At 35.0% G+C, this 25,220-nt stretch overlaps 1 protein-coding gene across 1 annotated transcript in view; it reads right to left on the reverse strand.

The window, feature by feature from the left end:
- LOC126832449 (disco-interacting protein 2 homolog C) overlaps positions 1-25,220 on the reverse strand; it is a 63,080-nt gene that overhangs the window by 34,199 nt on the left and 3,661 nt on the right. The window contains exons 2-4 of the mRNA XM_056103372.1: positions 12,198-12,272; positions 8,667-8,756; positions 5,770-5,904 (exon numbers count right to left, since the gene is read on the reverse strand). Coding sequence (XP_055959347.1) covers positions 5,770-5,904; positions 8,667-8,756; positions 12,198-12,272 — 300 coding nt within the window. The remainder of the gene's footprint in view (positions 1-5,769; positions 5,905-8,666; positions 8,757-12,197; positions 12,273-25,220) is intronic.

Below are 25,220 nucleotides of genomic sequence, written 5' to 3' on the forward strand. Positions count from 1 at the left end.
GTACTTTCATTTTATTCAATCAGAATCAAATAATGTGTGGTTACGCGTGAAAACAATGATCAGGTTAGTTGTTTAATAAAACAAAAGATTAATTAATAGATAATCCCGGGTTACATTTCTTTTTACCTGATCAGTGGGGGTCCAGTTAATTAACTACTCCTCACGGGATTAGCGGGGGTGTTACAAAGAGCGACAAGATGGTATCATTCAACAATGGCCGTTGAATGGGCATTGTTTTGTTGAATTTATTACTAAAAAAGTGACCGCTGGCCACGTTAGAGGAGTGACCGTTGAATAAAGAGATGAAACAACAGAATTTTTACGGGGGAAATTTATTGTGACCGCTTACAAGGAGATGTCGCTGAATAGGAGTGGCTGCTCATACAGATTCTACTGTAGTCAGAAACATCAGACCTGGACATAGGGCACCTGTCATAGACATATAGTCAGAAACATAAAGCCTGGATATAGGGCACCTGTTATAGACATATTGTCAGACAGAGAAAGAAATGTGGTTTAACTTCCACTCGATTATAATATAACTGTGTGATAATTTGTTTCTGTAACAACTAGTCCCTTATATCCAGGCTTGTTTTTATTTAGACCATCGGGACATCTACATAATGTATAATAATTTCACACCTTCAGGTAAATTGTCTTTCTTCAGGTAAAAAATTATCAAAGAAATTGCAGACAGGTAGTGAAGAAAAAGTTAAAATGTATGCAATTGCTAAATCGCAATATTCAGCATCAATTGCATGAATGAAAACTTTCCACAAGAATCCAATATGCAAATTCACTTTAAAAAAAAAAAAAATCAAAAACAAAATATTGAAAAACTAGAAACATGAAAATAAAAACTGCTTACTTATGATCAGTCGTTTGGTTGTACTCGTTCCATCAACAAGAAAATACGACTTCATTTTCATTGACGTAAAATTTTCCAACATTTTCTAACAAAACTTCCGCATGTACGACGAGACTGAACTAACTTCTATCAAAAAATCCTTTCAAATATTCTCTGTAAGGTCACAGCTGAAGGTCGCTACATTTCCAACAACCGAGACAAACTCGACAAGACAACTATTTAACCCACGAAAATCAATTCTAAACCTTTTGTTTGTTTATTTTTTTTTAAAAACATCTTTTCTAGGCTATACAGCCATTTTTAGTTTTTCATTGAGAAAGGTGTGAAAGAACCTAGAATGAAGTCTCTCATGTTGCCCTGTCGGATAATCAAAGACAAATGTCCGTATTTTTTAATATGGAAGAATTTAAAACCAATATGGGATAATATTTGTCAGTAAACTGTTTCGCTATCCAATCGTGTGTTTACTTTACGAGTGAAAACAAGCGAGAGTGATCGGAATACAAACAGGACAGTTTATATTGACACAGACAATTAATCGCACATTTCATACAACATTTTTATTTTTATATCCATCAAATATTACAAATATTTAGTTGGAGAGAGAGAGAGAGAGAGAGAGAGAGACCTATTCAACACAAGCTAGGTTTAATTTTATTTCTATAATTCACAGGAGTACAGTGGAAGGAAACCAGAGGACCCGGAGAAAACCCATGAGGTTGGACAGGCAACCCTACTCCTTGTCACATACAAGCGGGGAACCGAAACCACGCCAGTTGACTCAATGACAGACCTTATGAATTAAAATTTAAAGATACATTATGTAAGATTTAGATACAGAACTAGCTGTTCTTGCTAGAATAGTTCAAAAATAGATAATGAAAAATTAATATATTGAAAATTTAATTCAAATTTCTTTATTCAGGGTGGAGAATATTTGTTTTTAATTTTTTGTTCAATTTGAGGAATGCCAATCTATTTTTTTTTTGTCCTAATTATTTTAATTTCAAACTGGTTTAAAATTTTCAAGACTTAAAACAAAATACCACACGTTCTCAAGTTGTAACGGAGAGCTTACAACATTTAACAAGCTTTGTTGTTTAAAGGTGCAGTCGTTGCGATACTGACACGTCCCACTGCATTCCAAATCTACAATCATACTCTATAAAAATGCATTATGTAAGAGCTAAATCTGTCTATTGCAGGTCTTTGTTTTGGTTTTAAATGTTATATAAATTATTATTCAGACATTTATTAACACGACAAGCCTATAATCAACTCTATAGATCACAATGGCAGAGATTTAAACGGATTGAAACACTATCACTATTTAATGATTTAATTTAAAAATTGTGAATCAAGGCTTTGTCTTGATTAAGTACTGATGCTACGATAATAAACAATCAATATCACTTCTTGTCAAAACTTCAAACAGTGATAATTTCACTCAGAATAAATGAATTTTAATGAAAATTTAAATATATTCATTTTGCAGTACATCAATTTTTGAACTCTTAATTTTAAAGTAAGAATGGCCAGTTCTTTATCTAAATTTTACATAATGTACCTTTAAACACTGCCTGGGTTGGCAGACGACTTGTTCAACATAAATGACTTTGAGTTTTAATCCTTCGAGTCCAACACACGAAGGAATTCTATGATAATCCAAACCAAACAAATGACAAGCTTCTACAGAGATGGTTTGTTTAAAATACGACCCCCGTGACCCCCAAATACAAACAATTAAACTTGGCTTCAGTCAATCTTAAATTTTAACTTGAGCAGGGAAAATTGTGTTGGGTGTGGAGTGTCATCCATTGTGCTTGGTTCCAGATTTGGATGCATTTGGTATAGATGGGGGCTCTAATTTAGCCCAGCATCGCAGCTTGATGATAAATAGGTGGGGGGGAGGGAGAGAGAGAGAGAGATGGTCATTTCAGGACTAACATACGGTTCAGTTTTATTTCAAAAATTGACTCAGTGACAGACCTTATGATACAACACACACCCACTAACCATTTGACCTTCCAACACCCCCATACAGATAAGTTTAAAATGAAAAATCTATAAAATGAATTGGCAGAGTTTTGTTTTGAAACGACGATGGATCCTGTGAGGTAAATGTTTAAAACAATATAAATAAACTTGTAACATTACAAACAAGACATATGTACCATCCAACATTCTATAGGAATCTTTGTAGTTATAATCAATTGTATTGTTCTTGTACATAATGTATGTTATCTTATAACACATAGCAACACTTGTTCTATTGCTCTTATAACACATAGCAACACTTGTTCTATTGCTCTACACCTCCAGTTTTAATTTCTCTTCTCAAATATACAGAAAAGAAATCAAAGGAGATTTAAACATTCTCCTTTCTGTGGCAATCAAGCCAATGAAGACAGAACATATGTAATGCAGTATGCTATAAGAGAAATTTGCAAGGATAACATAAAGTATATTTGCTGTTTAAATAGTCACTGCACATGTTGGTTGTGCTAGCTATGTTTTATATAATGTAACGATACCACAGAGCATGTTTGTTGTGTGTGTTCTATGCTAGATGTTTTATATAAAATGTAATGACACCACTGAGCATGTAGGTTGTGGTTTTTTTTTATGTTAGCTATTGCTAGCTATGTTTTATATAAAGTTTAACGACACCAGAGCATGTTTTGTTGTGTGCAGGGGTTTCATTAAATATTACTGTAGGTGGGTAAAGTATCAGAGTAGGCGGCTAATTTTTTGAGAGTCGAAGGCTCGAAAAGAGCGCTGGAGGCGATCGAATTGAGCGCCGAAGGCGCGAAATAACCTAGGGGGTTCCGGGGCATGCCTCCCTGAGAAATTTTGCCACGCAATATATATGATGCAATTTGGTTGATTTTACACCACTTTCATCAATTTATATAAGGGCCAAATATGGGCATCTCTGTATTTCTATCAGAACCTATAATATCGGGTAAATAGTTTTTGAATGTAAAAGTTAGCACACACGGTAATTAACTAGTGAACAGGTTTGAAAACTCAGTTTGGTGCAGTCGCGGAAAATGGGTCGATCTAACCGTTAACTCAACGATCCCTTTATCAATCTCTTTTGTAATGTATATATAGATATCTGGTACATTAATACATCGTGGGCTATTAAACTTCGTTTTTCAGTCATTATTATTATTATTGGGTGTAGGGTCGGTAGTTACTACGTATTTTATTCCATGTCAGTTTATATAATCTCGTCATGGATTGTATTGTGAATTATGAATTCCAGGTAGGCCTAGATATTAAAATTTTAATTGGATCATACATTTTTGATGGTTTCACAAACCATGAGTTGTTAGTTAAATTTAAATCTTCATTGAATAGAATCCACTGATAAAACACCGAATACGCCGAGAAACAGTCATTAATAATATATTTTTTCGAAAGAATCGCCATTACCGATGACCGTGACATCGTTGCAATTAGGTCAATGAATCAGCGATGTTGTAAGCTTAAGTTTTAAATATTGTTTAACGTTATGATTTTTTACTTTATAATACACATGCTGACAGAAGCTTTATTTTATAAATGTTGTCGTTATTATTGCAGGCTATCATCGTCGAATGAATAAAAACTAAAAGGTGAGAGACAGAAATTAAACGATTACGCAGAGACGTATATTAAGTATTACCGACGTAAACACGTCTTTCCTCCGCTGGTGCACTACTCACTGTAACTACGAAAGATATGGCGATATTTCTTTTGCATTTGATACATACATGTATGTATCACCACCCCCGTCTGCTTTGGCGCCATTTTGTGAAGATCATGCAGCCATTGAGCAGCGATCTTCAAGACAGAAGAAACCGCCATACCCAAGTTACTATAAATAGCACCACTTTTCGACACCCATGGTCAGCACAGGATTTTTGACACGAGGTATCAATGGAAAGATAAAGTAGCAGTTAATTTTGTTGACGTTTATGATTTTCCGTTATCATTGTTCACCGGTCCCATGGACCAACGGTAAGATAAAATACCAGTTATCGGAAACTCTGAAATGCGTGAAAACTAGCCGGTATAAATGACAGTTTTCGAAAGAAAGTATGTAAAATATTAAGGTATAAAGAGATAAGCCTCGTAACTTTTTATATTGAGTATAAATGTAATTGATGGTTAAGAAATTTCGAGTAGAGTGGGTGAAAAAAGGGAAGGCTCGATATTAAAGTACACCGTTAACTCTTTTTGAAAGGAGATACAGAATACCGCCTGTTTCTTGATTATCACGTTGTACTTTAAAACTCGATAACCGTGACGCTGTTTATTGTTGGGCGTGCAGTTTGTAAACTCGCCGGCTACCCGTTCTATATTACGTAGCAAAACTCTGTAAACCATTACATTTATACTTAAAGAAGTACTCCATTTTACAAACTTTTCATGACATAATAAATTCTCAGATGGAATCAAAATATAGCTGGCGCAACGAGCCAAATGGCCGGGGAAATTCGCCGGCAGCCGGCTGTTAATGAAACCCCTGTGTGTGTGTGTTCTATGTTAGCTATGATTTATATAATATGTAATGACACCATTGATCATGTTGGCTGTGTTTGTTCTATGCTAGCTATGTTTATATAATATGTAATGACATCATTGAGCATTTGGCTGTGTTTGTTCTATGCTAGCTATGTTTATATAATATGTAATGACATCATTGAGCATTTGGCTGTGTTTGTTCTATGCTAGCTGTGTTTTATGTAAAATGTAATGACACCAAAGAGCATGTTGGAGTAAATGTTATGACATCATTAAACATGTTGGAGTTTAGGAGCTTTATAAATGTATTATTCTATTACATATCATTACATTTGTGTACTTGTGAAATTTCTTCGAATATGATTAAATTTAATAAAGATTCTAACCTGTGCCATGTCGTTCTGTTCTGCGTTGTTGTTGACCCGGATAGTTGACGGATGTGCGTTTAGAAGGAAGGGGCATAACTGGCACCTTCTTATTATGCATTGCTAATGCTTGCATCACTGCTTCAGTTCGTATTTCTGTAGTAAAACAAAAACAAATATAAAACTCTGATTAATCTGGCTATCAATATAATTACAAATCCTGTTTTTTTTATAATAACATAAACATATATTATATAAATCTCGGATCAGAAAACAAGTCAGTGCTTATATAAATTGATCTCCTACTTTATATATAATTGCATGACTTGTGTCAATTCTAGATTTCATTACGTTTCAATCCTGTGTCCAGTTCCCTTAAAAATCTCAAGTCTATAACCTCAAATCAAAATGATAGGTTGTCAGGCAATGAAACATATGGCCACAACACCTAAATCTTTTGATTGTCACATATTTTTTCTTTTGTCCGTAATAAAAGAATTTGTAAGACCTTAAAATCTGATTAAGAGTAACATCTCATTATGAATTTATCAGAAATCATTAGAATTGTTTTGGCTTTTATTTTACCAAACATGTAACATGATCAATTTGAATATTAAACTTATAGGAAATGGTTGAAAATCACAATACTTATTTGTCTCATGAACATGAACACTTTGTATAAATTTAACGTCAATCCGATAATAACTTTAGCAACTAGAGCATCCACAAGCAGTTGTGGACAACAATATGCAACCATATTTCACTGTACCGGTACATGTAGTAAAGAAATACAATCAACACAAACTCAGATTTTTTATATGACCTACTCTTATTTCTTTTTCAAAACGTCAGCAGATCTTTATTGCACTGCAAATGGAAAACATGGTACCTTGGGTTTTTTTTCACCCCCCATCTGAATGAATTAAATAATATACTTCATTTTTTCATTACAAGGGAGACAACTCCATTATAAGGAGTATAAATTTTTCCCTGCTGCTAATCCAGAAAGCATACAACATCTAGTCTGGCAGCGAGGATCGAACATTTGAATGATATATCACAGATTTAGCTTTTTGTACAAAAGCTAAAATACATATTCGGGTGTACCCTCTATTTAGGGCTGACATATTATTTTATATCACATTTGAATAATGCACTGACACTTACGGGTGTCTTTAGCACTGAGAGGAAATCAGACAACCAGATTTGTGGTCAAAATGCGATACCATAACTATCTCCATTTCGTTTCTAGGATACAGGGGGAGCGACAGTGGGTCAGTGAGTAAGACGTTGGTTCCCTAGCCTGGAGGTCCCATGTTTGATCCCGGTGTTGGTCAAGAAAGTTCATCTGGATTCCAGCGTGGGTCCATCTTGTCAGTGGGGCAGGAGTAAGGGCTGGTAAGGGACAACACATAGCTGTTGGAATGGGACAAAAAACCAAGGTACCATGGACGCTTTGGCATGTACATCAAAGAACATTTGACAGTTGGAATTTGATAAGAGTAGGCCGTAGCACCGCTGTTCGGTCAAAATTTCCCGCATAGAACACTGTATGGTGCATGCCCACTTGATTCTATTGGAGCAGAATAGTAGGATGTTAAAACCCCATTTCATTTCATTTCTAGTATACAGGTACAGGTACAGGTACCCTTACAGACCAGGATATTTCTAGTATACAGGTACAGGTACAGGTACCCTTACAGACCAGGATATTTCTAGTATACAGGTACAGGTACCCTTACAGACCAGGATATTTTTTAAAATTGCTAAAAAAAAAATCGCCTTTGTGACTCTTCACGACGACGATGATACTGCTAGGTGAACCATTCGCCCGATCAATCTCTGGTATCTAGCATGTTAGTTATTTCTGGCCATATGTTTTTCGCCGGCGATCAAATTCACTTTCGGCCCATATCCAACATATATGTAGGGTTAATCATTTTTATAAGCCAATCAGAGACAACATTGATATCACATGATCTCAAAATGTCTGCCCCCCACACCCTTACTGCCGAAGCATGGAATCAACCTCCTGTACCACAATTTCCGCTTTATCCAACAAGCCTTTCTAGGTATTCTGCTTTTTATTGTTAGCAAATAAATAGCAAACTACTACAGCAATCTTGCAATATTGGCAATTCACCATTTAGAACAAGTCACATGATCAACGTAATCTACTTGCAGAATGGCATACACTCTCGAGACGATCGATACGTGTGCTCATTCATGACCGGTCATAAAAAATCGCTGCCAAATTCTAATCAGCGCGATCAGGCGAAAAAATGGGCTCATCTGCCCTCAGCAATAGAGTGTAACAGTTGTTTGTTTTTTCAAACGCAAAATATCTTATTCTATGGCACAAAAACTCGACGCATAATTCAGGTCTCGAAGCTGCAACTGTTTGGTCACAAATCCTACACTCTACCACTGCATTAAATCATACCCAAATCTCTCCCGTACAAACGTTTAAAACTCAACAGATACATTTACAGCATACTCTGTAGACCACTTGGCCATGCAACAACAACAATAGACACTAGTAAATGATAACTCTACTCATAAATCCGACTCCCTAACCTTGGCACCAAATCCCTTCCTTGTCATGTACTCATTTAAAACTTTAAACTCAATAGCTGAATCTATGGCATACCTCAACTTGTTACACTACTTGGCCACCCAACAACCAACAACTGATATCAGTCACTTGGCCACCCAACAACGTATTGGCCACCATACCACTAATATTGGTTGTTTACGCAATACTCTTTAGACCACTTGATCACCCAACAACCAATGCCTCCGAACAACCAATACCTGATACCTGATGCCACCCAACAACTGATACCTGATGCCACCCAACAACCAACAACCAACACCTGATGCCACCCAACAACCAATAAATGATAACTGTACTTTACCTGAATGATATCTATTGTCTTCCCGTGTCAGACGACGCTGTGCCCGTCTGTGTGCTGCTGTCGATGGACTTGGAGCACTTGGTCCAGCACCTAATACATACAGAGAGAAATTATTATAAAGAAAGAGAAAGAGATAGGGATTTAACGTCCTCTCGACACAAAACAGGTCATTTCGGGAGGACCTAGAGAAAACCCACAATGTTGAATAGGCGATCCTACTCCTTGTCATGTACAAGCAGAGAATTAAAAACACACCACTTGCCTCAATGACAGAACTTGTGATTTCACGAGCATGTGTTCAAACACTAGGCCCCCCCCCACCCGACAATTACTATAAGATGAAATGGGGTTGAACATTCTACCTTTCGGCCTACTTTTATACCGAATTGAAACTGTGGGGTTTTTTTACGCACACACCAATGAGCACACGGGACCTTGGTTTTTCATACCGGCAGAAGGACGAGAGAGTTGTCCTTGTCAGGCCCCCCTTTAGGCACCAAATGAAATTTGTTGTCCAACACTGGGTATGAGATGACATTTCTCAGTGAAATAAAATGAAATGGGGTTTAACTGGTGTAATGAAGACAGCCATATGTCATGCAGTGTGTTTTGAGGACAATTTGGCCAAGGCAGCGGCACTACAGCCTACTAGCTTTAACTCTGTACATCTTATCAAGCATTTCACGTAATACACTGCATATTTTGCCATTAATTTCGATTGGCTACTGACTCGATAGAAAATATCATCGTTAATACCAAGTCTCCTGTTTTCCAGCTAAAATGTATACCTGTGATAATTGAGTTGCAAAGTTCGAGGTTCGTTGAATGTCAAGGTCTCCCTGGAGATCGAAATGTTTAATTTGAGTGTATTATTTGTGTCAGGACCTCTGATTGGACAACGCTATTGTTCACATGTCTGTCGTAAAGGGGGATAACTTTGCGGGAATGTCAGACCAATGTAGCAACGGCTATATGTTGTAAAACTTGCAGTCATTGCTTCAGGAACATGACATGTATATTGATTCCAGCGCCTTGACATGCCAAAACCAGCCTTAAAAATCGTGAGGAACTTTCACCGAGTTGCGTGTTAAATCAAATGAAATATTCTGTTGATTTTTGATAATCCTAGATTTAAAGGCGCATTAGGTAAGATTAGATAAAGAGCTGACAGTTCTCATTAAAATAGTTTAAAAAAATACATAATGAAAACAAAATATGCTGAAAATTTTAATCAAATTGCTTTTCTCTGAATCAAGACATTACCATTACAATCAGGTTAAACCATAGATCCTATTTCGTTTCATTTTTTTTAGTTCAAAATTTCGTTTTACTTGTCTTTACTACACTTGGATCTGGAATAGTTGTTATATAACCCGCGTTCTGAATGGCATGAGGGATTAGCCAATGAAACCATCTGTTAAGGCGAATTCTTGCCATGGGATGCACGGAACTGTGGGTAAACCACTAGAAACGTCAACGCTGATTGATTAATCAATGTCTGACGTCATAGGGTCAAAAGCCGCACATACGACCTTCAAGTACATCTGGTCAGTTCTTTATGTAGTAGAGGCCATTGAAAGTATAAAAACATGAAACAAAATATAGATATGTATTTTAATCAGATATCAGCCATTAAAGATTTATTTCTTGAATAATCCATGTTTAAGTGGCATTGGATAAATCAGCAGGCTCTGATCATATGTAATCAAATTAATTCTATCCGGGGAAATAATATGGTTTGTTGAATATCTTGACAACATGTTAGACACTACTGATGTACCAGGATTTATTTTCTTTCCAAGACTTGTTTTAAACAGGTTAATAAAACAATGAAAGATAGGTTGCCAGGCAACGAAACATACGCCCACAGCAGCTAAATCGTCCGGGCAGTCAACAAGAGTTGTCACATATTTTTACTTTTTTCGGTAATGAAACATTTATAATACACTAAAATCTGATTAAGAGCAACAACTCAGAAAACCATTAGAATTTGTTTGGTTTTTATAAAGTTCTGCCCCATGCTAACGTTTTGTATACAAAACTTTTAATACTGTATCATGGATTTAGCTGTTCCAAGTCATAAAAATTCATTGAAAATCAATATACTTGTTCGTCTCAAGATCTTAAACTCTGTGTATCAATCTGAAGTCAATCGGATATTAACTTTGGCCTCAAGAGCGTCCGCAAGATTCTTCAAAGTGATCAAGGGCCATAACTTTGGCAGTAATTATCAGAAATCTTTGAAAATCAATAGGATCATTCGCCTCGTGACCTCAAACACTGTGTATAAATTTAAAGTCAATCAGATATTAACTTTAGCCTTTAGAGCATCCACAAGGTTTTTTGATGTGATCAAGGGCCATAACTCTGGCAGTAATTATCGAAAATCACCGAAAATGGATAGACTTCTTCGTCTCATGACCTTAAACACTGTGTATAAAATTTAAAGTCAATCGGATATTAACTTTAGACTCTAGAGTGTCCACAAGATTTTTCAAAATGATCAAGGGCCATAACTCTGGCAGTAATTATCGTAAATTGCTGAAAATCAATAGGATTCTTCGTCTCATGACCTTAAGCACTGTGTATAAATTTAAAGTCAATAGGATATAATAACTTTGGCCTCTAGAGAGTCCACAAGATTTTTTTGAAGTGATCAAGAGCCATAACTCTGGCAGTAATTATCAGAAATCGCTGAAAATCAATAGGCTTCGTCTTATGACCTTAAACACTGTGTATAAATTTAAAGTCAATCGGATATTAACTTTTGCTTGTGGACGCCGGACGGCCGGACGGACGGGGGCGACGACAATATACGACCACATTTCAATGTGGGCGTATACAAAGTGTGATTTGTGCCTGACAAAACGACAGGCACCAGTTGATGTCTCTTTAACAAAGTCTGGTTTATTTCCAATTGAAAGTTAAATTGAAATTGTTTTTAACAGTGATATTTTAGTGAGAGAGGGTTTAAAGTCAACACAAACTACGTCATTTCGTGACTCACATATGGATAAATTTCATTTCAATAAATCACTTGTGCGAAGGGGTCATTTGCAGTGGGAGGAAACCGGAGAACCCGGAGATAATACCCTCAGGGATGACCAAGCAACCCTACTCCTTGTCATGTACAAGCGGGGAATTGAAACCACACCACTTGACTTTTCGGTGGGATATTTAGTTTCGTCTAGTTGAGTGGGATACTGGGGAGTAGGATATATATCTACAGGTATTTATAACCTACCTTGAAGGTAAGGTTAGGGAGTAGGATACATGTACAGGTATCCTACATTGAAGGTAAGGTTAGAGTGTAGGATACATGTACAGGTGTATATAACCTACCTTGAAGGCAAGGTTAGATAGTAGGATACATTCACAGGTATCCTACCTTGAAGGTAAGGTTAGAGAATAGGATACATGTACAGGTGTATATAAACTACCTTGAAGGTAAGGTTAGGATACATGTACAGGTATCCTACCTTGAAGGTAAGGTTAGAGTGTAGGATATATCTACAGTTTTATATAACCTACCTTGAGCTGGCTGTTTATTATACGGAGCAAGAAGCCGAGTTCTTTTCTTTTCATATCCTTTCTGAGTGATGTCACCTGAAACATGACAAAAAATCATTTTATTATTCATTTCAATTTAAATATTTAAAATTTTCAATCCAAATCAAGCATCTTCCAGACATTTTCTACATTAACTCAAACTGATTATTTGACTTTTAATTAAGATAACAAAATCAAATATCAACAGTTGATAATTTGAATTAAATAGAGGCCACTTCACTAGCTGATATCAGAGTTACAATAATCTTACTATGGGTTGATTAAGATGTGATAGAAGAGCACAGTGGATTTCAGTAGATCAGTTGATGTCTATGTGTTAGATCAGAATGGCTATTAAGATGGCCCATGTCAGGGTTTATCAATGGACGAGAACAAAATCACAATGTCTTTAATGAAGATGGGGGGGGGGGGGGTCATTAGAAAACAATGCCAAACGCCAAATGAGGAAATGGGGTTTAACATCCACTCGACACAAACCAGGTCATTTCAATTTTTATCCATTAAAGAGCTGGAGCACAATGGATCTTTATCAATGGATGGAAACCCTAGGTTGGACAGATGACCCTACTCCTTGTCATGTACAAGGTGGGAATCAAAACCATGCAACTTGACTCAATGATAGACCTTGTGATCCAAAGCGTACATGTTAAACCTTCCAGAACAAAGAGAAGTTTATGGAATCAGTCCTGGGTTCAAAAATCAGTAACCCAAACGTTGAAGCTGGTGTACTCAGAACAATTTGAATAAATGTGATAATGAAAAGTTAGCATAAAGTATTTTGAATAAATGTGACAAAGTAAATTCAGCAATTCAGCATATTTTGAATAAATTTGACAAAGTAAAGTCAGCATAAAGTATTTTGAGTAAATTTGACGATTAAAGTCCGTGTGAAGCATGTTTGTTCATATTTTAACTATTAAAGCACCATTAATCACACGATATCATTACATCAGATCATGTTATATTTAATATATCATGCTAGTAAGTACATGAGACCATGTTATATTTAATAGACGTTGGTACAATATGGTGAATACAGAGTACATGTATATAGAGACTATTATAAAGTATCTTGATAAAAACATAAAACCTTACAACTTCCAGTATAATGACTATAATTTACAGGTTGTATTAAAGTTCACACTACAACCTACACTTCAATCAACACGATTCTTGTTTTTTATTATCGAAACTAGGTACATAATGCATTTACAAAAGAACAACAGGGTCATGGAATGTCCTGTAGTAACAAATTTATCAAGGGCTAATCTCTTCACTCAGAATAAAGTAATTTGAAGGTAATTTTCAATAAATTCATTTTGCATTATCTATTTCTGAACTATTATAGCAAGCATGGCAAGCTCTTTATCTAAATTTTACATAATGTATCTTTAATAATTGTATAAAAAAATAGGCCTGAATAAAATATCAGGCTGTATTAAACTAGTACATGTACATGGTACTTGACATTTTGGACATTGTGTTTGATGCCTGCATTAAAAATATGAATACACTAACACAGAAAAAAGACAAATATGTACCAGACATAATGGCAGACTGCAAGTGGTTTGCATCTGACAAAGTCTGACTTGTATTTGACAAAGTCTGAAATGGTGCCTGACAAAGTCTGAAATGGTGCCTGACAAAGTCAGAATTTGGTGCCTGACAAAAGTCTGAATTTAGTGCTGGACAAAGTCTTAATTGGTGTCTGACAATGTCTTAATTGGTGCCTGACAAAGTCAGAATTTGACGTCTGACAAAGTCTGTCTTGGTGCCAGACAAAGTCTGAATTTGTGTTTGAATTTTGCGCCTGACAAAGTCTGAATTTGTAACTAACAAAGTCTGATTTGTTGCCAGACAAAGTCTGTATTTGGTGTGTGAAGATGTCTGTGAAAGTTATAATATAAAACTGATTATTTTAAATACTGTATACTTACTGACTCACAAGTCGACTACAGATAAATCATTGGGTGTATGTGATAACTTATGATGATGTTAAAATCAAAGAGTTAAACCTGTAGTAAAACAGGTTGTGTATCTCAACCTACCAGTTCTATTTATCCACATTACAACATATCACGCTTTACTTTCTACCATATACTAGCTTTATAAAAATTCTTTTGAATCATTCTAGCCAAATAACGTCATTAATATTTTAAAAATTGTTAGCTAAGTCAAAGTGAACTTCTGAACAAACAAATTTAATACACCATCTTCAAACATTCAACCTGAGACAGTCTACACCATATTATTAACTAAATATTTTTGGTATTGTTTTCTAAATGTGAAATTAAATGAAATGAAATTGGGTTTAACGTCCTACTGTTCTGCTCCTAACCTGGGCTAATGAAGACGGGCATACGCCATACAGTGTGTTATGAGGGAAATTTTGCCCGGACAGCGGCACTACGGCCTACTCTTATATCGAATTCCAACTGCCAAGAGATCTTTTATGTGCATGCCAATGTATACACGGGACCTCAGTTTTTCATCCCATCCGAATGACTAGACAGTTGTCCTTGTCAGGCCCTCCGTCCTGCATCACTAACAAGGGGAAACCACATCGGAAATTCCTGATGAACTTTCTCGGCCAATGCAGAGATTGAACACCCGACCTCCAGGCTAGCGAGCGAGCGTCTTACCTACTTAGCCACCATGGCTCCCATTTTCTAAATGTATAAAATGTTATATACATACATATATATATATATATATAAATAATTAAAAATATGAAATCTGTAAGTTCTTTACTTAAAGTTTCATGTGGTACTCCACACTCATCAGAAGAAAAATCATATATATATATAATGTATCTATGTCCAATCACATTTAATCCACTGCTTGATAGATTAGAGAATCCTAGTTGAAACGTCGCTCAGTAATAAACAGTAGTTGAATTCTATTATGTCGTGTTTATTTCCACAATGTAATTATTCAACACACTCTACTAATTACATATCACTTAATTCATCTGTCATTATGACCCTCTCTATTATAAATCTTATATCATTCATATATTTTCTACCGGAATTATTTAATTTCCTTTTGGCAAAATATTTTTAATCCCATCCCATCAATTTCACTATACATGTAAATATGTCGTAATGTAAACCCATTGATAGTTTAAACTGGTCAAAAAATATCTCCTTTGTTATTGAAATGTAATTTCATGCTCAATTATTTTATGATTTGGGTGCAGTGACCACATCCTGAATAATTATTAGAATAACTTAAGGTTTGTCCAATTCACATGGAGACTAATTAAAAATAGCAATTAACTTTATTATTCATGTATTTATTATGAAGAAAGTAGACAACTACTTGAAATATTCAAATTTGTCATTATGTAAAAGGTAAATCTGCCTAATGCCGATCTTTATTTTGGCTTCAAATGTTATATAAATCAGTCGTTGTTGTTTGTATTTTAGAGGAGAGCCGAAAAAGGCTTCCCTTAATCAACAAATTGAAAAAATCCCTCCCCTAAAAAAGCTCTCCCAGTTTTGATAAGAAAAGTGATCTGATATCAAAGAGAGAGAGAGAGAAATGGGGTTTAACGTCCACTCGACACAAACTAGGTCATTTCGGGACGAACATATGGTTTAATTTTATTTACATAATTTGTTTGCGCGTAGGGGTCTTTAGCAGTGGGAGGAAACCGGAGGACCCGGAGAAAACCCACGAGGATGGACAGGCGTCCCTACTCTTTGCCACGTACAACCGGGGATTCGAAACCACGCCAGTCGACTCAATGACAGACTTTATGATACAGCGCGCGCACGCTAACCATTCAGCCATCCAACCCCCCGATCTGATATCAAGGAGAGTGATTAGTTGTGTGTATGAGAAATGGTTCTGAAGATTAATAACTGCATGTTAGGGGTCATTCCTGGTTTCATAAATGAAAATAAACCCCACATGACTTTGTAAAGGAGAGCGATTTTTAGTTTTAAGGAGAGGGAGAAAAAACTCCCCTCGGTCGACATTCAGGTGAGCAGCAGGCGCTTGAGAGTGTTCGCTCGCCTTTAAAAAAAAATGACTGTATAAATAGCCCAAAATCAACTCTTTGGACCATCGGATGACCGAGACTTAAATGGATTAAAAAACCTGTGAGATTGGAAAATGTAACGATAAAATGGATAATCGACGATCTATGCTACATTTTCAAACTGTCATAACTTCACCCAGAATAAATTAATTTGAATAAGATTTCCAATTCCTATTTCATTATCTATTTTTGAACTATTACAACAATAATAGTCCGCTGTTTATCTAAATCTTGCATAATACATCTTGACAGCTATTCCAACTGTATTTCTAGTACTTGTCATATGATATCGATTAAAACATGTAATTTTATCTGATATTTTGTTTCCTATGAAATATTTACTAATATTAATACAATGAAATCAACTTAAAAATACACAAACATACCAAAAAATATATTGATTTAATTAATAGTTTCTAGAAATCTCAATATGCATCAAAAATGACCGAATAAAAATTATAAATTTGATTAGAATTCAAATATTAGAATAGAATTCAAATACAGACTTAGAATATATGAATATAGCGTTCATGTGGATTAGATTTCCCAGCTGCTTGTGACAAGGAGTAGGGTCGTCTGTCCAACCTCATTGGTTTTCTCCAGGTCCTCCGGTTTCCTCCCACTGCTAAAGACCCCTATGCACAAGCAAATTATTGAAATAAAATTGAACCATATGTTAGTCCCAAAATGACCTAGTTTGTGTCGAGTGGACATTACACCCCGTTTCTCTCTCCCCCCATTTTTTAACACACATAATTAATGGTCTTGTATAATGTATGTTTAAGGGTGATTACATGTATTTAGCAGCAAATAAAAATTATTTAATACAATCAACATGGTTAGTGAGTCTAGCCTTCATCCCTGATAGATATTGTTAGTTTGAACCCAAAACAATATTGTCATAACAGACCTAATATCCACAAAATTAAAGCAGTCAGCTCTCCATCTGATTGTGGATCGAGGAGAGGTTTTTTTTATTATTGAGCTGAGCTTGATTTTGATCCCACATATGTACAATCACTACAATTTACACGATAAGAAGTAAGATCGTCTGCCTAGTGGGTTTTCTATGTGGCCTTCAGTTTCCTCTCACCCACTGCTAATATAAAGGGGATAGACTCTATATAGAAAAGAGAGAGAGAGAGAGAGAGAGAGAGAGAGGGTTTAATATCCACCACTGCTAAAGGACCCTAGGCACAAGTGAATTATTGAAATGAAATTCAACCATATGTTAGTCCCAATATGACCCTATCTATGTGTTAATAGGAAAGAAGATATCAGACATTGTAGGGTGTATGATAATAACTTCACATTCATTATTCATTTAACTTCCTCTATGAAAAAATCATACAATACACAATACTACACGTACGTTACTTACGTCATTCATGTTCAATGTTCAATGTAGGTAGTAATTTATTAGGCAATATGTGTAATACTAATATAATTTCTATAATATCATCCAAATTCTATAATTGATTAAACGATTCTAAAATCCATATTGAAGATTAAATAAAATCATTTATTGCTAAAAGTAGTAAAAGGCATAAAACGTTTAATGGAAAATGGCACAAAAACCTGCACAATCTGTATGCCTTTTATCTTGTATCTATAGCTTACATGTAAACATCATCTTTTTGTTATTCTGAATTTATCCACATTCAATATTTTAGAGTACCGGATAGGGTTTTTAATCCATTTTGAATTGAACCAGCGCAGCTAATGGATAGCTGTCTTTTCAACAACAGAGAGAGAAATAGGGTTTAACGTCCGCTCAACACAAACTAGGTCATTTTGGGATTAACATATGGTTCACTTTTATTTCAACAATTCGCTTGCGTGTAGGGGTCTTTAGCAGTGGGAGGAAACCGGAGGACGTGGAGAAAACCCACGAGGTTGGACAGGGGCCCCTACTCCTTGTCACATACAACCCGGGAATAGATACCACGCCACTTGACTCAATAACAGACCTTACGATACAACGCACAAGCGCTAACCATTCGGCCATCTAACCCTCTTGTTTCAACGACAGATATTTTTGTTTATGCCATACACTAATTGCATCAATGCATAACGTATTTGGAAGTTTTACTGTTACTTGAAATTAAATAATTTACATGTAAGTTGGGACAACATCGTACAGGACAGAGGGACTGGTAAGCTTGGGACTACATCATACAGGATGGAGGGACTGGTAAGTTTGGGACTACATCATACAGGATGGAGGGACTGGTAAGCTTGGGACTACATCATACTGTAATCTAGTCTTATGTACTCATTGACATGCAATGATGCACGTTAAAGAAAGTTTGACAGTTGGAATTTGAAATAAGAATAAGTTGTGGTGCCGCTGTCCAGGAGAAATTTCCCTCAGATTAAAGAGTCCAATCAAAATTTTGACTGGCTTATTATCATGTCTAGATCTTTTGCATTAATATGATGTGCTAAAATAGTCAATCACAAATGTGAAATGAAATGAAACAAGGTTTAAAGCCCTCGTATTCTGAACTCAGCTAATAAAGACGGGTGAAATCACAGTTGGTTGTATTTCCTGGAAAGTGAATAAAAGATGATTTGAAATATGAACTACACCAAGACATGGACGACTCAGGATTTAAACCCAGATTGAAGACCATCTCTATTGATTTTTACACTGGGGTTTAATTGAAGGGAATGAAGTAGTGATGTTACTATAAATAACTTTCTACAATCTTCCACCATTCATCTATTCTACCAATAACCAGACCAATTTTTATAAATCAAAATATTACGTCCTTTTTCTGTCATCTGGTCGTCTACTCCACTTCACAAGAGAAAGGAATGGGGTTTTAATATCTCCTGTCAGTACAATACTTACATGGTTATTCTGAGACTAACACATGTGGTCTTATGTGCATTTCGCGGTATGTATTTAAACATACATTATGCAAGAGCTAAATCTGCCTATATTGCAGGTCTTTCTTTAGGCCTGAAATGTTATGTAAACTATTAATTAGACATTAATTAACCTATCCAGGCCATAATCAACTCTCGATGGCATTGGATTTCTCTGATATTAAATAGATTAGAACAGTTCAGTTATATTTTGATTTAAGCTAAAAATGGAGGAGCGAGACTTAGCTTCAAACAACCAGTGTGGTGGTTGAAATTATTGCACACAGTCTTGTCAAACCTTCACATGCAATAGAGTAATTTGAATGACATTTTCAAATTATTCATTTTACAGTATCTATTTTTGAGCTATTAGATCAAGAATGGCTAGCTCTTTATCTAAATCTTACATAATGGATCTTTAAGTAAAATGCCCAGTTTTTGATCCCAAGTTTGTACAAGATGTAGGGTCTACTGCCCACAACTAAGACAATATTATCATGCACCAATATCCACAAAATTAAAGCAGTCATTGTTTTTCAAAGCCCTATCTGAATCTGGATCGAGAAGAGTTTTTTTTTATGGAGTTTGGTTTCAATTCCACACATGTACGTGGGTTTCCTCTGGTTTCCTCCTTAATTTAACTTCATTTATCTTTTCACTACAATAGTAGATGTTATTTACTATATCTGTACACCTGCATTGTTCCATCACACTTTATCCCTTACCTGGTAGTTCCAAAACTTTTACATATAAACTACTTCCCTTGTACTACTCCCACACTCTTGTATTACTAAGCTAACATAAACTTCTTTAACACCAACTATCATTATGACTATTACACCCAGCTATTATCAACTTTATTTAATTGGCAATATCTCTTCAAGTATAAGGTTTCACTTTTCTTTTAAAAATATAACCTCTAATTAATAATGGACAAGCCTACCAGGATTATTAAACGGCAATTCAGATTATGAACGCCATGTTATAACTTGAGTACTCCATGGTACTCCACCCAATGTTATTGATAAGGTGATAATAATACTAGATCATGGAAATTAGTCAACAGTTCCAATTATCATCCTAATTATAAGAAAGAGAGAGAGACAGAGAGAGAGAGACAGAGAGAGAGAGAGAGAGAGAGAGAGAGATTTAACATCCACTAGGTAATTTCCGGAATAACAAACATGTATGGTTCAATTTTATTTCAATAATTCGCTTGCGTGTTTTGGGGTCTATAACTGTGGGAGGAAACACGATAACCCAGAGAAAACTCATAAGGTTGAACAGGCGACCCTACTCCTTGTCATGTACAACCGGGGTATCGAAACCATGCCACTTGACTCAATGACAGACCTTATGATGCAACACACACATGCTAACCATTCAGCCATCCAACCCCCCTCTATTATCAATAATAATAATTCAATCCACTGTTGAATAAATAGTAAAAGAACATTTCCAACCCCCTATCTATTATTATCAAAAGCAATCTAAGCGTTATTGTAATATTACAATAAATAAAATGAATTGGTAATGTTGTACTACATGTATAATAAATAGAATTCAGGACAATGAGAAATACTTCTATGTAATATTGACTCCATGGTTGATTAAATAACAGTAAAATACATTTCCGGGTAATTTTATAATGCATTGATTTCTTGAGGAGTTTCAAAAAGTATCAATTATCAACAATAATAATTCAATCGACTGTTGTTGAATAAATATCAAAAGAATATTTCCTTTACTAACAGTCAACAGAATATATCTTTATCTAAATCATATGAGGAGCCACGCTGGCTCAGTGAGTAAGACATTGTTTCGCTTGAGGACCTGTGTTCGATCCCTACCTTGCCTGAGAAAAATCATTAGGATTTTACAGCTTGGGCTGGGACAATGTATAGTCGTGCATGTAAAACATCCCTTTTATTTGGAATTCAATATAAGAATCAGCTGTAGCGCCGCTGTCTGTGCAATATTTATCTCATTTATCTTCATTAGCCCAGTCGGAGAAGAACAGTAGAACATTAAACCCCATTTCATTTTATTTCATTTCAATACATTTAATTTTTATATAATATTACCAACAAAACAAGTGGTGTATATTTGTTAACCATAGGTGTTCCCTCCATTTCCTTATCACCTAAACACAGACATTTTTTTATCTCTGTATTTTTACCCCATACTTGTCAAATCTTTGATAAATTATTAGTATATTACATATGTTTGATACCAGTTATAATATTTACTGTAAAAAGACACCCTGTACAGATAGCCTCAAGTTAGGTCAAGCCTGTGGACATTATCATCTGTTAAAAACACTTCCGATATCAAACAAAACTCAAAGGGACAATACGCCAGAATAAAGGCTAATATACAAAAGTACTTATTCCAAGACTGAAAGCGACAATACAACAGAATAAAATGCAAAATTCTAAAACATATCAAAAGCAATCATTCTAAAAACCATACAGAACCAAAATCATTCAAAATGATCAAAATAGCCTAGGTTAAAGCCATTTGAAGTTTTCATTGAATTCAAAGATAGGTTGCCAGGCAAATAAACATACGCCCACAGCAGCTAAATCGTCCGGGCGGTCGACAAGAGTTGTCGTATATTTGTTCTTTTGTAGGTAATTAGGGGGCATTTAATAGACCATTTCATACAGATGACATTATAATTTTCGTCGTTTGAGGGTTCACAAGGTTCTAAAAACTAAAACAAGGGCTGTAACTCTGGAAGTAATCTACAGAAATTGTTGAAATTCAACAGACTTTTTCGTTTTACTAATTCAAATAATACATATCAATTTCATACAGATCAGATGATAACTTTTGTCATTCGAACGTTCACAAGGTTCAACAAAGTAAAACAATGGCCATAACTCTAGAAGTAATTGACAGAAATTGCTGACATTCAATAGGCTTCTTCATTTCACTAATTCAAATGATGCATATGAATTTCATACAGATTGGGTGATAACTTTTGTCGTTCAAGCATTCACAAGATTCAACAATGTGAAACAAGGGCCATAACTCTAGATGTAATTAACAGAAATTTGCTGAAACTCAAAAGGCTTGTTCGTTTTACTAATTTAAACGATACCTATAAATTTCATACAGATCGGATAATAACTTTTGTCGTTAAAGCATTCACAAGGTACAACAAAGTGAAAAAAGGGCCATTACTATCTAAAGAATAACACCCTTCAGTCCATATTTTTGTTAAATTTAATTTTTAAAGTCAATTATGTAAAAACTTTGACAGCTTTCTCAAGGCTTCTGTCACGTTTCTTTATAAAAGGATGTACATTTAAACAATTTATCAAGTTGATTGATAACAAGAATTTTAAAAAAAACAAAACAAAACTATGTCAAATTAGATTTAACAAAAACAAAACATTGAAGGCCAAAAAACAGGTACAATAGAAATGTTTTAAATGTAGTTCGGTTGATATACATGAAACTAGCTGGTGGCGCGGTGATTAAGGCGCTGGCTCAAGGTTAACGCCGAGAGGTGCAGGACGGAGGACCCAGTCATTCGGGTGGGGCAAAAAACAGTGGCCCCGTGTGTACACTTAAAAGTACTCTTGACAGTCGGAATTCAAATTAAGAGCAGTACAGAGGGCCTTACAAGGACAGCTGTCTAGTCGTTCGGATGGTACCAAAAACAGTCCTGTGTATACATTGGCATGTATGTAAAAGATCCCTTGGCAGTTGGAATTTGATAAAAGTGTAGGCCATAGTGCCGCTGCCCGGGCAAAAATTCCCTCAAAGCACACTTTATGGCGTATGCCCGTCTTCATTAGCCCAGTCGGAGCAGAACAGTAGGACGTTAAACCCCATTTTATTTTATTTGATATCATTAAAGATATCCGTTAAATGCCAATATTAATAATGAATGTGTCGTAAACAGGACTGAATGTTTATAAAACCAGAATAATCGATCATTACATGGTATATTTACCATAACAATTTACAATAGTCTACATTAAAACACAATATATCTCATATCCTGCCTGTGATTATAGTTTTTACGAAATTTTTTATATTTTTGTATATTCTATCGTTACCTGTAATAACCCTGCTATTTTATTTTTTTAACATTTTATTATTTTGTTATACCAAATATTTTAATTTTTTTATGATATTGTGTTTTTAGGATCACATATTTTTCTTTTTTACAAGCTGGATTTTGGCACTATACAAGTTCAATAAATTATTATTTATTATTATTATTTATTATTATCATGCATACCTACGGTATGTGACAATTTACAATACTTAAAATGGTGTAAACAAGTGTTGGCCTCAAACACAATCTACCTGATAAATTTATCATAAAACCCTATATGACAATTTACAATACCAGTACTTAAAATTGAATAAACAAGTGTTGGCCTCAAACACAATCTATCTGATAAATTTATCATAAAACCATACAGTATGTATATAACAATTTACAAAACTGTACATCAAAATGAGTGGTAAACAAGACTTGGCATCAAACATAATGTCTTTCGCTATTAAACATTTTCAATACATGAAAGCGAGTTCATTTCAGGACTAACATATGGTTCAATTTATTTCAATAATTCGCTTGCGCGTAGGGGTGTTTAGCAGTGGGAGGAAAGTGGAGGACCTTGGAGAAAACCTACAAGTGGTGAGTCGAAACCACGCCACCTGACTTAACGACAGACGTTTTGATTTAACATGCAAGCTTTATTAACACATTTGGCCTTAAATAAAGGATGAGAAACTTGAATGAATGAAGATGAGAAACAAAGACTTAAATAAAGGAAAATGAGAAACTTAAGGGAACTCTAAATCAATTTAATCTTTTAACAATGAAAAATATTTTTAAAAAATATATAAAAAGCAAGACTAAATTTTACCAATAACACTTACATGTACTCCAACATTAAGCCATTTAATATCCAATCAAAATAAAAGTTGACAAGACGTAAGAATAAAACTATATGATACGTTGAACATCAAACAACTAATATCCAGTTGTCATTCACAAGACAACCAACACCCAAATTAAGATATGAATGATGGATGACGACTTGTTTATAACTTGTCTATTACACACAATGTATCTATTATTTTAATAACCATTGATATATACCACCACAGCTTGTTGTAATGCCTGAATCAATCATACAGGAATACTCATTATATCATTAGGCACAAGGATGTTGGTAGTAACGACTGAAGTACTTGTTTTATTTTACATATCGTTTAAATATAGATTATAAATACCTGATAAATATTGTTAATGAGGAATTAATAACCAAACAGATTTTACGGTTCAACTTCGAGGGATTATTCTGTTAATAATAGTAGTTCAATCTAATTAAAATACAGATTCTATATTCTGTTTTGTTTTTTTCAACTTTGAGGGATTAATTATTCTGTTAATAAGAGTAGTTCAATCTGATTAACATACAGATTCTATATTCTGTTTTGTTTTTTTCAACTTTGAGGGATTAATTATTCTGTTAATAAGAGTAGTTCAATCTGATTAACATACAATCGTTTTGGGGGGTTTTATGCTTTTGATGGCCATCACAATAAAATATATATATATATAGATCGTAAACACTTGATTAATATTGTTAATGACGTTTATTTAATAATATAATAACAAATTTCTGGTTTGAGGAAGTGGGTGATCAGTCAAAAAAGTATTCCTGACTGTAATTTCAATAGAACAATAGAATCAAAAACAAACTACTTCTCAAAATGAGAAATGAAATGAAATGTGGTTTAATGCCCTACTGTTCTGCTCCGACTGGGCTAATGAAGATGGGAAATTTTGTCCGGACAGCGGCACTATAGTCTACTCTAATATCGAATTTCAACTGTAAAGGGATCTTATACGTGCATGCCAATGTAAACACGGGACCTTGGTTTTTCGTACCATCCGAACGACTAGATAGCTGTCCTTGTTATGCCCTCCATCCTGCACCACTGACAAAGAGAAACTATGCTGGAAAATCCTGACGAACTTTCTCGGCCATTGCAGGGATCGAACATCTGACCTCCAGACTTAACGAACC

The sequence above is a fragment of the Patella vulgata genome, chromosome 9 (assembly GCF_932274485.2).
Source record: "Patella vulgata chromosome 9, xgPatVulg1.2, whole genome shotgun sequence".
NCBI classification, from domain to species: domain Eukaryota; kingdom Metazoa; phylum Mollusca; class Gastropoda; family Patellidae; genus Patella; species Patella vulgata.